The sequence below is a fragment of the Macaca nemestrina genome, chromosome 9 (assembly GCF_043159975.1).
Source record: "Macaca nemestrina isolate mMacNem1 chromosome 9, mMacNem.hap1, whole genome shotgun sequence".
NCBI classification, from domain to species: domain Eukaryota; kingdom Metazoa; phylum Chordata; class Mammalia; order Primates; family Cercopithecidae; genus Macaca; species Macaca nemestrina.
Window position 1 is genome coordinate 41,388 of NC_092133.1, and position 15,807 is coordinate 57,194.

Consider the following 15,807-nt stretch of genomic DNA (forward strand, 5'->3'; position numbering starts at 1 on the left):
ACAATTAGTCATCTGCAAACCTAAATAGCAGAGGGTAAGCACCAAATGGGAGCTGCCTTTTAGTGCTGGGGTTTGGGAAACTTTTCAATTTTTCTTTTCCTTTTTGTAGTTTTTATTTCCTCCTTCTTTCTTATTTCTGAATTTTTAAAGTTCAATTTGTGTTGCACTTTTAAAAATCTTACTTTTTTTCCAGAGTACAATTGCATTCATTGAAAGTCTGTACTGCACCAACCCTTTCTTCCATTCTCAGATTGTAGAGAAAAATGTGATGCTGGAAGTTTCATGTACAAACAAAACACAGGAAACAATTCTCATACAAAGGAAGCAGTTAAATCCTCACATTTATGTTTGAGGAGGATACCCCAAATAAAGGCAAAGCAGAGTAACTGTGTAGCTATAGACTTCAAAGAACAAAATGGGGTCAGTTAGGAAACCAATTTGAGATTAGAAAGATTTCACTGAGATTACTGTAGCAGGGTTTAATTAATTGAATTTGTGGATTTCTGAATTAAAATTGTAATCACATTTCAAGTCATATTAGAGCATTTAACTGGAAGCTTTTATTTCTTAACAAAGTCATATTCTATAAGTGTTAAGGGTCAGCACCTATCAATGTTCTCCTTTGATGCCTGTGCTGAGATAACAGAGTAAGAAAAGAAATTCTCCCTTGCACTCAAATATTGTCAACTTGACTGGATTGAAGGATGCAAAGTCTTGTCCCTGGGTGTGTCTGTGAGGGTGCTGCCAAAGGAGATTAACACTCGAGTCAGTGGACTGGGAGAGGCAGACCCAGCCTCAACCTGGGTGGGTACCGTCTAATCAGCTGCTAATGTGATTAGAATAAAGTAGGCAGGAGAAGCTGAAAAGAGCAGACTTACTGAGTCTTCTGGCCTTCATCTTTTGCCCATGCTGGATGCTCCCCGCCCTCAAACATCAGACTCCAAGTTCTTCAGCTTTGGACTCTTGAACTCACACCAGTGGTTTGCCAGGGACTTTCGGGCCTTTGGCCACAGACTGAAGACTGCACTGTACTGTTGGGGTTTTGGGACTCGGACTGGCTTCCCTGCTCCTAAGTTTGCAGATGGCCTATTGTTGGACTTCACCTTGTGATCGTGTGAGTCAATTCTCCTAATAAACTCCCCTTCATATATACATCTATCCTACTGTTTCTGTCCCTTTAGAGAAACCTGACTAATACAAATTCCCCACCTCAATATGTTTCTGACACTGAAGTGATTGATCCTAGATTGAAGAGCTTTTCAGTAACATGAAACTTACATTACAATTTAATATTAAAAGAAACATATATTTAAAACCTCTCTCTGGCTAGGCATGGTGGCTCACACCTGTAATCCCAGCTCTTTGGGAGGCTGAGGTGGCGAGTTACCTGAGGTCAGGGGTTCGAGACCAGCCTGACCAACATGGTGAAGTGCTGTCTCTACTAAAAATGCAAAAAATTAGCTGGGTGTGGTGGTGGGTGCCTGTAATCCCAACTATTTGGAAGGCTGAGGCAGGAGAATCGCTTGAACCCAGGACACGGAGGGAAGCAAGTCTGAGCCCCAAAACCCCAACAGTAGGGAAGCCGACAGTGCAGCCTTCAGTCTGTGGCCGAAGGCCTGAGAGTCCCTGGCAAATCACTGGTGTAAGTTCAAGAGTCCAAAAGCTGAAGAATTTGGAGTCTGATGTTTGAGGGCAGGAAGCATTCAGCACAGGAGAAAGACATAGGCCAGAAGACTCAGTAAGTCTGCTCTTTTAGCTTCTCCTGGAGAAAGCCAAGGTAGCACCACTGCACTCCACCCTGGGCAACAAGAGTGAAACTGTCTCCAAAACCAACCAAACAAACAAACAAACAAAAACCTCTCTCTGTGAGAATCACTTTAACAATTAAGGTATTCCATGACTTCATGTGCAGGTAGCATAATCATGTGATGATTTATTTATATTCTGGGAAAATATTTATTTTCAAATATTCATAGGCAAAGAAAGGAATAGGTTTGAGGAAAGCTGACCTCAAACCATTTGAAAACTTGTTTGAAATCGGAGGGATCAGGGCGACATCCTCACACTCATGAACAGGGAATGACACAGAGTTTGAAACGTGGTGGGATGCAGTTAAACCCAATGTTTCCAGGGCTGAAGTCGATATCCTTTCTGTCAACGAGAGGCTTCAAATTAAAATGCTGCAAAATGGCAGAAAACAATGGAAACAACTCCATGCGAGCCAGACCTTCTCCAACACACACTCGTTTTCCTAGAAGTAACAATGGTATTGATGAGACACTGAGGGAGTTTCAGAGACACGACGGTGTTAACGGTGAGACTAGGGGAAGCGGGGAGGAGGCAGTGGGCAAACGGCCATGACAAGGCAGGACTCACTCCTCTCTGTCTATTAAAAGAAGCACAGAATGTACTTGAGTGGAAGAATACCAGCGACACTGACTAATTCAGGGACCAGCCTTCATCAACCTCAATTATCCAGAGCTCAATTGCAAAACCCGTGTTAAGTTGGGAAGACAGTGTCTGCCCAGTAAAGAAGCCACCCCCAGTGCTCACCAGTGATGCCTACAGGAGGGAAGTAGGGCCCTGTTAGAAGCTGGGGCCCCAGCATTGGGTGTGAAAAGTATGGAGTTGGTTGTGTGATCTTCCCACAACAATCCCTAAGATGAGGCCCTGGGAAGGAGGACAAGTGCCTCAAAGAGAGTCACTGAGTCACATCCCAGGAAGGCTTTGATGCTTCCTGTGATGATTCTAGGTAACCAAAGCTTAGGTTTTGTTTAGTAGCTCTGGTTTACAATTAGGGAGAACTGGATAATATGGCTTTGAGAGCTTTTCACTAAGTCTTGTTAAAATAGGAACAGAATTTAGCAATGAATGATGTAAAATATCTAGTCTTTGGGGAAAAAATCCACCTACAACACTTCATTCCCAGGATTGCTGCTGAAAGATGTTCCCTGCTGAACAGGGAAGAGTACATGTGGGTCATGTTGTCAATAGAAACAGGACACACAGTGAGGTCTGGGGTGTCAGTGGGTGCCTGGGACGAGGACAGAGCACACGTGGAGTGGACATGAGGAGTGTGGGCTGCTCCTCTAGGGAAGGTGCTGCCTCTGATCGTTCTCACCTGCGGAAAATGGCTTGAAATAGTCACTGTACTTGAACTTCCCACTTTCATCCAGGAAGTGTTCTGGCTTAAACTTTTCTGGATCAGGAAATTCTTGGTTGTCATACAAAACAGAGTCCAGAGTTGGCACTACGACCGTGCCCTGTAAGAAACAAAGACTTGTCTCAGTGAGTCATGTTAACAAAATGTGGGCTTTCACCTAGAAACCCCCAGTGACGAATGCTGTTTTGAATATTATGCAATAGAGGATAGTATATTTCCAGCTGAGGGAGTTGCTTAGTGAAGGATTAGATAGAAAGCAGTCAGGGGTCAGGTCTAAATGAAGATGAAAGCCCTAATCTTCTCATAGGATTAACCCCAAGGCTGGTTGTGATTGTTTGTTCCTGGCATTAGAATTCACTACAGTCCCAGACATTAACTGCTGAGGCATTTTCCAGATTTCCTCCACCTCTCTGGTCACCCCTGCCAAAGGGAGGGGTCTTGGGGCCCCCATCCTGCTCCCTGGCATGAAGGCGATTAGCTGATAGGATGGCGTTCATGCTGTGTGCTCCAGGCTCACGCTGGACCTTGGGGATGATGTATCCTCTGAAAATGGTGTCTCGGGTTGCTTCATGGGGCAGGTTGGAGGGCACGAGGGTGATGAACCGCTGAATCTCATGCACCACAGCATCCATGTAGGGCATCTCTTGCCTATCCTTGATGGCGGGGATTCGGCTTGGCCCAATCACCCTGTCAATTTCTTCATGGAGCTTCTCTGCCAGGATATGAATGGGACAAATTTAAGGGATTGGTTCCTGGCCAGTTGGACATCCACCCATCATCCACCCATCTATTCAATCACCCTTTTACCATCTGCCCACCTACACATCCATCCACCCCTCCATCTATCCACCCCTCCATCCATCCATCCACCCTCTATCCATCCACCACCCACCCACCCACCCATTCATCCACCCACCCCACCCAGCCAACAAGCCATCCACCCATCCATCCAACCACCCACCTATCCATCCAACCACCCATCCATCCACCCTCCCATTCATCCACGTACCAGTCATTCATCCAACCATCTGCCCATCCACCTATTCATCCACCCTCCCATCCACTCCCCTACCCACCCAGAAGATACTTATGGAGCATTCTAAGCAGTACTTATGGTTCCCTAGGTCCTTTGAATTACTGGAAAATTCTCCAAAATGTTGGTGAGAGCTAAACTCTGAGGTTATTTACAGGATGTTTGGCATCCATTATCTTAGCTGATGATGGCTTATTCAGTTCTTCTCTTCATGTCAAGAGTACAGAAAAATGAACATGTTTTGGACATTTCTTCTAGGAGGGAAATCTTTGCATTGGTAACTACCTGCGGCTGGTTTATTGCATGCTTCTGAGTATGAAGGGGGTTTACAGAACAGAATCAGACATGCAGGGTCTACTTCTTGAAGTCTGAAAGTCTCTGTCTTTCTGACAGAGGTAACAGATGCCTTGGGCAAGTTGCCTAGACTTCCCGTGTTTGGACTTTCCTATGGAACGTCATCATACATTGAGTGAAAAAAAAAAACAAGCTGTGAAATTTTATGTACAGTACCCAGGTAAAATATTAAACACATACAGCAATAATATGAATGTTCTGCTGATAATTAATAACTGTTAAAGGTGCAAAGCCACACAGCAATTCTGGAACCATCTTGGGGGAAAGAGGTGGGGAGATGTGAGGAGGTGGACTTTGGCTGGCTCTGGAACACGTTTTCTTTTTTTTTTTTTTTTTTGAGATGGAGTCTTGCTCTGTCACCCTGGCTGAAGTGTAGTGGTACGATCTCGGCTCAATGCAAGCTCCACCTCTTGGGTTCACACCATTCTCCTGCCTCAGCCTCCCAAGTAGCTGGGACTACAGGTGCCCGCCACCACACCTGGCTAATTTTTTGTATTTTCAGTAGAGACGGGGTTTTACCGTGTTAGCCAGGATGGTCTCGATCTCCTAACCTAGTGATCCTCCTGCCTCAGCCTCCCAAAGTGCTGGGATTACAGGTGTGAGCCACTGTGCCTGGCCCTAACACGTTTTCTTTTTAAGAGTTCTGACGTAAGTATCACAAAATGTTAATAAATGTTAAGTTTGGCAATAGATATAGGCATGTCAATCATATTTATTTTCCTTTTGTCTATATTGGAACCTCCTCATAAGTAATAATTTAAAACATTTTTTGAGTCCATGGTTCCCCTAGTGCAGAGTAGTCAAAAGTTCTCTTATAATCGCTGCAGATCCATGCAATGATTCCTTCCCTAAAGTTTTGGCTCCTTGACCCTTCACATTTCCATGTGATTGAAAAAGCAAAGGCCAGGGATGGGGCATGGTGACCACACCTGTAACCCCAGCACTTTGGGAGGCCAAGGCAGGAGGGTCACTTGAGCCCGGGGGTTCAAGACCAGCCTGCGAAACGTAGTGACACCCTGTCTCTACAAACAAAAATTTTTATTTTGGAGACAGAGTCTTGCTCTGTCACCAGGCTGGAGTGCAGTGGCGTGATCTCGACTCAGTGAAACCGGGGTTCAAGTGATTCTCCTGCCTCAGCCTCCCAATTAGCAGGGACTACAGGCGCATGCAACCACACCCGGCTACTTATTTTGTATTTTAGTAGAGACGGGATTTCACCACGTTGGCCAGGATGGTCTTGATCTCCTGACCTCATGATTGGCCCGCCTCAGCCTCCCAAAGTGTCAGGATTACAGGTGTGAGCCACCATGCCCAGCTAAAATATTTTTAAAAAATTTTTTAATCAGCTGGGTGTGGTGGTGCACACCTGTGGCCCAGTTACTTGGAAGGCTGAGGTGGGAGGATCACTTGAGCCCAAGAGGTAGAAGCTACAGTGAGCCATGACTGCATCACTGCACAGCCTGGGCAACAGAGTGAGAACCTGTCCCCTCAAAAAAGAAAAAAAAAAAAAAAAAGAGGAAGAATAAGAACAAAGAACAAGAAAAGCCTAGGGTCTGACCCTGGATCTGTCACATGTCGACTTTCTTGGGGGAAATAACTTCATAGCCTGTAATTCCTGCTTTCAGGAACTGACGAGCCTTAAGACCACAAGTGACCATTAGCAGCAGCTTTCTGAGGAGGGCGGCACACACCACTCTGGCTGTGAACTGCCTCGGGCAGAGGCTGCCCAGCCCTGTGTCCAGACCAGCGAGAGGCAGGGGCTCTGGGCCCCCGGGCAGTCTCCAGCCAGGCTGCAGCTCCCTTTCCTGCCCTTTACTTGGAGCCAGTCCTGACTGGCCTGTTTGCATGCGGGTGCCCTCACATCACCTCTACTTGGCCCAGATGGGTGCTTCTCAGGGCACGACCCTCTGCCCACCTAGGCCCACACCCCTCACACCTCCTCCAGGCACCGAGTCCCAACTGCCCCAGGTGCCGCTGGGAGGAGACCTGGGGAAGGAATGACGAGGGTCCAGGGCAGCTGTAGCTGCTTCTTCCTGGACTTCCCTCCTCACATCTGCATTTGAGGAAGATGCCCCAGCAAGGACCCTCCCCTCCAGCTCCAACCTCCCCACCTGCTCTGCCTAGAAGACCAGGTCTTACTCGGGGGAACTGGGACATTATCTTCTCTGTCATAAATAGGTTATTTATGGAGCAGAATGCAGACCCTGCCACCTCTCTCCACTCTGGTGTTGGGATGTTTCCTGCAACCAGGGGCTTCTTCGTGGGGTATGGACCAACTAGTGTACAAGAGTACCAGGTGTCCAGCACAGACAGTAACATCTCCCCTCAAAGCAGTGCATCCAGCCATCTCACCACATCACCGTGAGGGTTAACAAGCAGCTTCAAACAGAAAGCTGCAGCCTAAAATGCACAAGGCTGGCCATCCAGGGAGATGCATCTGCACGCACAGTGTCCCTCCAGTCACTTGCCTACCTTCGATCTCAGGGTATTTCATGAGAATCAGGAGCCCATATCTCAGAGTGGGCTCTGTCCCCGCAAAGAACAGGTCGGCCACAGTCACGGTGATACCGTCCATTGTGTACAAGCGCTCTGCACTGTGCTTTTCCTGTGATGCCAGAGACAGACAGGAGGAGAAGGGGATGCTTGTCTCCTTTCAGCACAGAACCAGCCACCTCCCAGCTCCACAGGGACACAGGAGACAGTGTCCAAGAGGCTCTCCCAGCGGAACTGTGACTTGGAGCTGTGACAGACAGGGTCGTCTCCCCCGCACAGCCATGGAAACTGAGGCTCCCTGGAAACCTGCTGAGGGCAGGACAGGGCTCTGTCTCCCTCAACAGCATGAGGGCCACCCTGGGAGAGGCGACATCCCCCTGACCTTGGTCATAGCTCAGGCAGGAGCTAAACGGCTCCTGCTGACCCCTCCTGCTACAGGGCTAGTGTCTGCTGCCATGAGGGGCCAAACTGGTAGAAGAGATGCTCAGACAGTCCCGGGAAATCAGGGTGGGCTCCACATGTTGTTCTTGAGCCACAAGCCACAGGAAAGGACAAGACAAGGACACAAGAAGCTTCTCCAAGCTGGGAAGGAGGCAGGGGATCAGGGTCCTGAGCGGCTGCAGGTGGATGAAGCTGGGGAGGGCTGGAAGTCTTGCACCTGTGCACTTGGGGAGTACATGCCCACAAGGAAGGCTGAGGGCTTCTCCTCAGACAAAATGCAATTCTCAAAGTCTGTGGACTAGAAAGGGTTGAGCAGCGGGACCTGGAGAGGGCTAAGGGGCCCACCCACACCACCCCAAAGCCCCAGGCCAGCTTGGCAGCCAGGCAGGCTGACTTGCGTCCAGTGGTCATGCTGAAGCCAAGAGTGTGTGTGTGAAACTAAGAGCGTGCTGCGCTGGAAGGCCTGGACACCAGCGAGTGCAGGTCACACTGTAAATCTGAAATCGTGCACTCCCTGCCCACCCCGGAGAGCCCACATCATGGGAGGGCCGAGCCTACCTTCTCCATTTCCACAAGCAGGCAGTCGGTGAGATCCCGGGGGCAGTTGGGGTCCAGAGATTGAAGGTGCTCCTTCACCCTTTCAGACACATACTCCTTTATTTCAGCCACATTTTTCATGACTTTTCTATGGCTTCCAGGCAAGTAGTGTAGTAAGCTGGGGAAATTATTGTAAAGCTAGAGAGGGAAAAAAATATTTTACTATTTTCTTCTGGATGCAACATAATTCTGTGTGTTAGAACAACAACACATTCTCCAAACCTGAATTGGTGGCTGTAATGATTGTTTATTTGGAATATTTTGGGTCAACAGTGTCCTTCTTGGGCACCATTCTCCTCAGCAGTGCACACTGCACGGCAAATGTGCACACACAGGTCATTACTCATCCTGACGTTAGGAAAGGGGGTGCGTAGGGCCCCAGAGATGACTCTGGGAGTAATATTTGGGCTGTCTAATCAAACACCCCTTGAAGCTATGTTCTTTGGCTTTTGCAGGCCTGTCTATCACATATAACCTGAATTTTCCTTCTTTTTCTAATGTAAACTATACAGTTGATGATTGATGAAAGAGGAAAGTGGCTTCACCTGGAGCCAGGGAGTGCTGAGCAGCTGGAAGTTCTCATTAAACAAATACATCAGCCTCAGAAACTTCTCATCATTGTAGTCAAAACGCTTGCGGAAGAGGATGTCGGCTATGACGTTGCAGGGTGCGCAGCCGATGAGGAAGGTGGGGTCGAAAGGCTGGCCTAGAAACAGGCAGTCGGGGCAATCAGAAGATGGGCACAAGGAGACTCCTCCACCGGCTCAGTCACCCGCTGAGGTTCACCAAGGCCTGTGAGAAGGTGCCCTGATAACTGGCGATTTACAAAAGATAGTGAATGTCTGAACCTGTTTGAGTTTCCTTTGCTTTTCGACAGTATCTAGGATACAAGTCACATGTTTAATGGCCACCCTTGCTCCCTGAACTGTGTAGCTGGAAACTAGAGTTCTAAAACACAGTATCTGTGGACTCACGTGACCCTCTCCTTGTCCGTAGGTCCCTGTGGTTCAGATGCAGTCTAGGAGTCCCAGCCAGGGCTCCCTGCTCCCCTGGTCTGCATGAGGACTGGGCCCTGCAGCAGATACGCACCTTGGGTCTTCCTGAGCGCTTCCAGCAGGAAGTGGGCCTCCCTCTGGATCCGGCTCTCGTTGCCCTGTTTCCCCATCCCATAGTTCCGGAGGGTGGTCAGGGAAAACCGCCGGATGTCCTTCCAGGTAGGTCCGTTATTGAAAATAATTCCTAAGGCAAAGGGGACAGGAGAGGGTTATTCCAAGTACCCATTCTGGGGAGAAGCGGGCTAGAGAGGGCCTGGGAGAGCACAGCAGGGTTTGCAGGGGTGTAAACAAGTGACAGAGGGGACAGAGGGACAGAGAGACAGAGAGACAGAGGGACGTCCCAGCCTGGGAGCTGCCAGCACCGGCCACTGGTCAGGTTTTGGGTGGGGAGGAGCCTTTCTGGGGCCCTCAGTCTGCACTGTGGTTCCTTCACCACATGTAGCCTCTCCTGGGTGCTCTTCTTCATGCTGTCAATTTGCCTTCTTTCTTTTTCCTTTCTGCTGAGTCTCCCCATGCTACATAAAACCACATATGGCTGCTCCAAGAACACCTCCCACCTCTTTCCCTTTCTATATAAGGGAATAAGTATTCACTTATTCCCACCCTTATCTCAATGAAATATAAACCTTTTTATTTTCCCCCAGATAGGAACCTTGAAATTATCCCTGTTTCCCTGCACACTCCCAGCCACAGCTCATTTACACCTCAGGGGCCCCTTCCCCCTCTCTCCCTCGCTCTCTGTCTTCCTCTTATCCATCATCACTTCCTGGATAAATACATTTTGGGTACCTCCCGCATATAAGACATTCTGCCAGCTCTGGGCATTCTGCAGTAAACAAGGGTCATGTCCTACGCAGCTTCATTAGCTGATTGACCACTGACCTCTCCTAGGAGGCGCCTGCAGGGCACTCAGAAAGTGCCTGGCAAAGCTGTGCTCACGTGCTCCAGAAGCAAGGCTGTCCGGCCTGAAAGGAGCGGGGCCACATGAGATAAGGTGGGTGGGGCAGGGGTGCAGCTGGACTGAGGGCTTCATCTCATCCTGAAAGGTGTGGAGGAAGGACTGAGGAGACAGGTGGGGCAGGGGGCAGACGTGGTCATGTTGAGTGGAGGGCACCCCGAGATGACCCATTTAGACAGCATTCAACAGGTTAAAAATCTAGATTGGGAACGAAGCTTTCTCCGTTTTATGAACTTTTTCTGAAAGGATGTGTGCAGTTCCCTTGACACGTTGTCACACAGACTGCGCTCAGTTTTGTGCTAATGAGGAATATTTCCATCATTGTCCCTCAACGGCCAGGTGCAGCCCATGCCCAGGGCGCTGCTACTTTTCCGCCAGTCTGAGCCCTGTGCCTCATGTGAAAATGAAGCTTTAGAGCCCCCAGGCAGAGGCAGCAAAGTCCCCTTGGGCCCGATCTGTGTTGATGTGAGTTCGGCTCCCCGCCCTGCTGCCTAAGACTGTGCCTTGGACCCGTGGGTGGCAGATAAGGGCTCCCCGGAACCAGAACTGAGCTCCTCAACCACAGAACCCCAGGGCCTCCTCCAGTAATGCTCCTCCTGTGTTAACGACAAGGTCTGAGATGGTTAATTTTGTTTTTGGCAACCCCAGAGAAGCAAAACAAACCCACAATGTAAAAGAAGGAAAACCAAATGCCACTAATGGTGATACAACCAGCCCGTTGCCCGCTTCCGGAGACAAGGTTCTGGACGCGGTTCTGGCCCAGGAGCCTGAGCTGGAGCCGGACCCCGCCCTCCGCCATCCCGCGCCCCGCAGAGCGCACGCCAGGAGCGCGAACACCAGCGCCTGCTCTGTGCTGACGGCCTTCTTTATCAGTTCGTTTAATTTTCAGATTTGTTGGCCCATTCAATGTTCACAATGTTCAGGAATGTAGACTGGACAACTAAATAGGGCAAGAGCGTGAGCTCACCATGTAAAAATCCCACACAGCATGCCAAAGGTTTTCTGGAGCCTCGTCATCAAAGTTGACTCAGGAGGAACTAGAGGCTTCCATGTGGCACACCGTGTTATTTCTAATCTACTTTGAAACCGAGGGGCAGGGAGCGAGGAAGGAGAAAGCAGCAGCAGGCCGGGTCTGCAAGCAGGAAGAGGGGAGCCGGCCGGCAGCCCCGCCTCGCTGGGGTCTGAAGCCAGGAGGCTGGGAGAATGCTCAGATAAAGACGAGCCAGACCTCCAGACCCCAACCTTCCTCTCCCTAGAGAGACAACAGGCCGCTTTCTGGATTTGCTGAACTCGGGGCTCTGGAGACAGGAAATGTGGAGGAGACAGCAGAGGTGAGGCTGGGAGATGGAATTTCAGTGGGTCTCTTCCCCCTTCCCGGTCTCAGGACATCCCCCCAGCGGGACATCAGAGTCTCCCTCTCTGGAGGTCACCAGCTGCCGCTGAGCAAAGCCCCGAGGCGCGCAGTGTCCGCAGCTTCCGACGCCTCAGCGTGGGTGAGGGGACCTCGGGGGACGAAGCCACCTGTGCCCAGGCGGCTGAACAGGAGGCGAAAGCGCTCCCAGGAGGAGCCTGCGGGCCCAGAGGCGGAGCGGTGCGGGTGCGGGAGGCGACTCCTGCTCAGAAGCAGCCCCGCCCATCCCTGTGAACTCGCCCCGTCGCTGAGAGGCCGGACTCCTGGGCGACTCAGTGCGCCTCCAGCCGCAGGAAACGCGCAGGGCCATCGCCCGAATCCCGATATCATCCTTCGGATGCTGTTACTGTAACATTACTGTTAGTTTAGTATTTGGTCATCGCCAAAGTGGCTGGCGCCCGTAACTGTCCCGGGGCGTGGTATGCGCCCCCCGCCCCGTGCCACGGACGCGGACTCACCCCTGTCCCTGTGCGCGTGGAACGCGGGGATGTCGCCTCTGCCCGAGAACTCGTCCTTGTGGTCCAGCAGCACTTCCCTCACCGCCTTGTAGCCGTGCACAACCACCACGCGCCGCGAGCCCACGTACAGCGTGAACACCGGCCCGAAGCGCTGGGCCAGCTGCGGAGACCCGAGGCTGGAAGTCAGGCCCGCGGCCCGGCGAGGAGGTGCGGGGCTCTAAGCCACACCCCTGCCAGGCGGGTATTGCTGTTGCTCTACAGAACCCAGAGGGACGTGGGGAAAGGCTGCCTTTGTCCAGCCCGAGGTGGGGGAGACCCTCCCCACAAGACGCTGCTGCCTCTGCAGGGCGCGCGGGGGGCTCCAGCTGCCCCGCACCCCACCCGCCTGGATTCGGGCAACTCCGCGGACTCCGGCTCAACTCCCTTCCCTAAGGCGCGCCCACCAACCGCCCAGTTGCCCGCTTCTGGAGTCGAGGTTCTGGACCCGGTTCCGGCGCGGGAGCCCGAGCTTGAGCCGGCGCCCCCCGCCCGCCGCCAGCCGGCGCCCCGCAGAGCGCACGCCCAAGAGCGCGAACACCCGCGCCTGCTCCATGCTGAGGGCGTTCTTTATCAGTTCATTTAACGTTTAGATTTGTTGGCCCATTCAGTGTTCACAACAGTCGTAGGCGGCAGGTATTGGTGTCACAGGGGCTGGCCCAACACTTCACGTTTCATCTCCTGCTTTGGCAAACACAGGCTGACGCCCAGCGGGTGCGCATCTGGCCGCCAGCGCGGTTATCCCGGCCTCGCAGCAGCCCGGCCTCGCCGGCCTGCCCATCATCAGCCCCAGGACGAGTCACCGGCGGGGGCCTCCAGGGCCTGGCACGCGGGCTCCGGGCTCCAGCTGCACCGCAAGCGACACATTTTGAGTGTCGCTCCAACATGCTATCAATTCCGTTAACTCACAACAGGCTGGTATTGAACAACCACAATTTGTCTGCAAAGCAGTTGAATACACACATACCAGATCCAATTCCTGAGTTATTCTCCCTCAAATCAACACTATTTCTCTTACCCGGGTGAAGGACTTGGGAATATTCTTCCATTCCAACTGGAAGAGGTTCCCGATGATGGGAAGTGGGAAAGGGCCTGGGGGCAGATTCCAGCTGCTGTGCACCTGCCTCCAGATGGACACCAGCAGGAGGACGGCCACCCACACCAACAGGGCCACGCTGACTCCGAGGGCAGACATGGTGCCGCTGGGGTCCCGCTGCCAGCCTGGGAGGACAATCCTGTGGAAACGCAGGACTTTTTATACTGTGTTTCGAGCAGGAGGGTGACCCACCAACCAACGCCTTCTTCCCTCTCGTGTAGCCCAAGTTATTAGTTTATTATTAGCTGCTGTTGGCCATCATTTCGAAGGCTGATTCCCGCAGTGGTGGCCCCCAGGGGTTCAAGCCAGTGACCAGGTGAGGGCGGAGCTGGGCCATGTCAACACCCTGGTTGCTAGCACCTGACAGTGTGCGAGTAAACACATCCAGGGACATGTTGCCAACCCATAGTTAAGAACGTGGGGTGAGGGACTGTCCTGCCCTTTGGACAAAGGGGAACTCCAGCCGTATTGCCATGAATTTGTTTGGAGTAGGGTTTAATGTAATACAAGATCAACCACATCCCAGCCACCTCTAGACAGGGTACCGGCCCTCCTGGTGCAACAGCCTCTTGATGTCTGATGAGGAGGTTTGTCTGAGTAGCCCCCAATAGTACCTGAATCACCCACCTGCCACATGAGTGGGGCCAGAAGGAAAATTCAACATTGGAATTCTATTCCACTTTCTCAAATTCACTGGAAAATTCCATGAAAGAAAAATAAAAGGAAAGAAATAATGGACCAATTCTGTGAAAGTTAATCTCTGTTTTTATTTTTTAGAAAGTTATATATTCTGGCTGTAGAAAACTAAGAAAAAATTATTCTTTGGAATTATTACAAATTTAAATTCTTAAAAAATTACATTAGGGTTTTATTGGATTTGTTTTACATTAGGGTAAATTTGGAAGATGGTTTTTTTGGTTTTGGTTTTTTTTTTTTTTTTTGAGACGGAGTCTTGCTCTGCCGCCCAGGCTGGAGTGCAGTGGCCGGATCTCAGCTCACTGCAAGCTCCACCTCCCGGGTTCACGCCATTCTCCTGCCTCAGCCTCCCGAGTAGCCGGGACTACAGGCGCTGCCACCTCGCCCGGCTAGTTTTTTGTATTTTTTAAAGTAGAGACGGGGTTTCACCGTGTCAGCCAGGATGGTCTCGATCTCCTGACCTCGTGATCCGCCCGTCTCGGCCTCCCAAAGTGCTGGGATTACAGGCTTGAGCCACCGCGCCCGGCCTGGAAGATGGTTTTAAAGATATCTTGTCTTTGTTGATCCCGGGACACAGTAGAGCTCAACATTGACTAGTTTCTTCTTTCATGTATTTATTATTTTCTTCATACAGGCCCTCTTCCACCTTCTATGAAGGTAGTCTGTAGGTAATTTGTGGAGCTTTTTTGTGTGTGTGGTTAGAATGAAGAGAATGTTTTTCATTCTGTCTTCTAACTGGCAATATATAGAAGGTTTTTTTGGTTTTTTTGTGTTTTTTTGAGATGGAGTCTCTCTCTTCACTCTGTCTCCCAGGCTGGAGTGCAGTGGCGCGAATTTGACTCACTGTAACCTCCACCTCCTGGGTTCACGCCATTCTCCTGCTTCAGCCTCCCGAGTAGCTGGGACTACAGGCACCTGACACCATGCCCAGCTAATTTTTTTTGTAGTTTTTAGTAGACACGGGGTTTCACCATGTTAGCCAGGATGGTCTCCATTTCCTGACCTCATGATCCACCTGCCTCGGCCTCCCAAAGTGCTGAGATTACAGGCGTGAGCCACTGTGCCCGGCCTAGAAGTTCTTAATTCATAGGTTGCAATTTTGTAGTTTTATATAAGCAATGAATATGTATAATAGAAAATATGATGAGAAATGAAGAAAATAAAAGTCATTTACAATCCAACCAAATGACTTGTGGATTTTGAGTTATGCCATTCTATACTTGTATTTATACAAAAATGAGACTCCATACTATATATTGCATTGTAACCCAGTTTTTCTCTTGACAATTTGTTAGCCACATGAGCAAGTCATTTGTTGTGCTGCACCTAACGCTGCACCTCTCCTGAACCAAGGAGGGGCATTGGCCTCTGTTAGAAGCTTCAGGGGCCTTTGCTTCTCTCTGGTTTTTTGTACCCCTCGAGATGAGAACTGACAATGTAGACTCAACCGGCTCGTGGGTGGGTTAGCACATCCCCTCCTTCTGTCTTTCTAGTGGCTAGTGTGAGGTGGCAGGGACAATTCCCTGGGTAAAAACTGAGCTGTCCAGACCCCTGCACTCTGTTCTCCTGTTGTGGGCCCAGCCAGGCCTGGCCGAGACAGCCAGCCATTGGGGTCCACAAGTTTCCTTGCTTACTGATTCCTTCTCCTAGTGTTTGAGAGGGGCAGAGTCAGCTCCCCACAGACTGAAATTGAGCCTTGGCTTTGGTGGAGTGAGAACAGGAAGCATCAGCGTGGAGACTCAGAGCAGGCCTCTGGCTCCCCTGGGCTGAGGATAGCCTCATCTGTGCAGCTTACCTGAGTGTGCACATCCCACGTGGGACCCGCGTGCCCTGGAGAGTCTGTGCCTCACAGGGATGCAGCTGTGGTCTGAGTCCTCTGGCCGTAATACTGTTAGATGTCCAACCAACATCAAATTTTAAATACAGGAACATGTTGTTTGAAAATAATGACATTTCTGTGTACTTTTCAGAAGCCAGTGCTTTTATTTGTTTTGCATCTATCCAATTGGCAGGATA

The 15,807-nt window shown here is 50.6% G+C and overlaps 1 protein-coding gene across 1 annotated transcript; it reads right to left on the minus strand.

Annotated features, from left to right (window-relative positions):
- Positions 1-1,959: 1,959 nt before the first annotated feature.
- Positions 1,960-15,615, minus strand: LOC105471385 (cytochrome P450 2E1-like). The gene is made up of 10 exons (XM_071068876.1): positions 15,587-15,615; positions 13,018-13,234; positions 11,964-12,123; positions 9,171-9,320; positions 8,627-8,787; positions 8,043-8,219; positions 7,023-7,155; positions 3,688-3,875; positions 3,122-3,263; positions 1,960-2,251 (listed from the first exon to the last, which is right to left on the minus strand). The coding sequence occupies exons 1-10, from the start codon at positions 15,598-15,600 to the stop codon at positions 2,067-2,069; spliced, it is 1,527 nt and encodes a 508-aa protein (XP_070924977.1). The 5' UTR covers positions 15,601-15,615; the 3' UTR covers positions 1,960-2,066.
- Between the last annotated feature and the right edge of the window lie 192 nt (positions 15,616-15,807).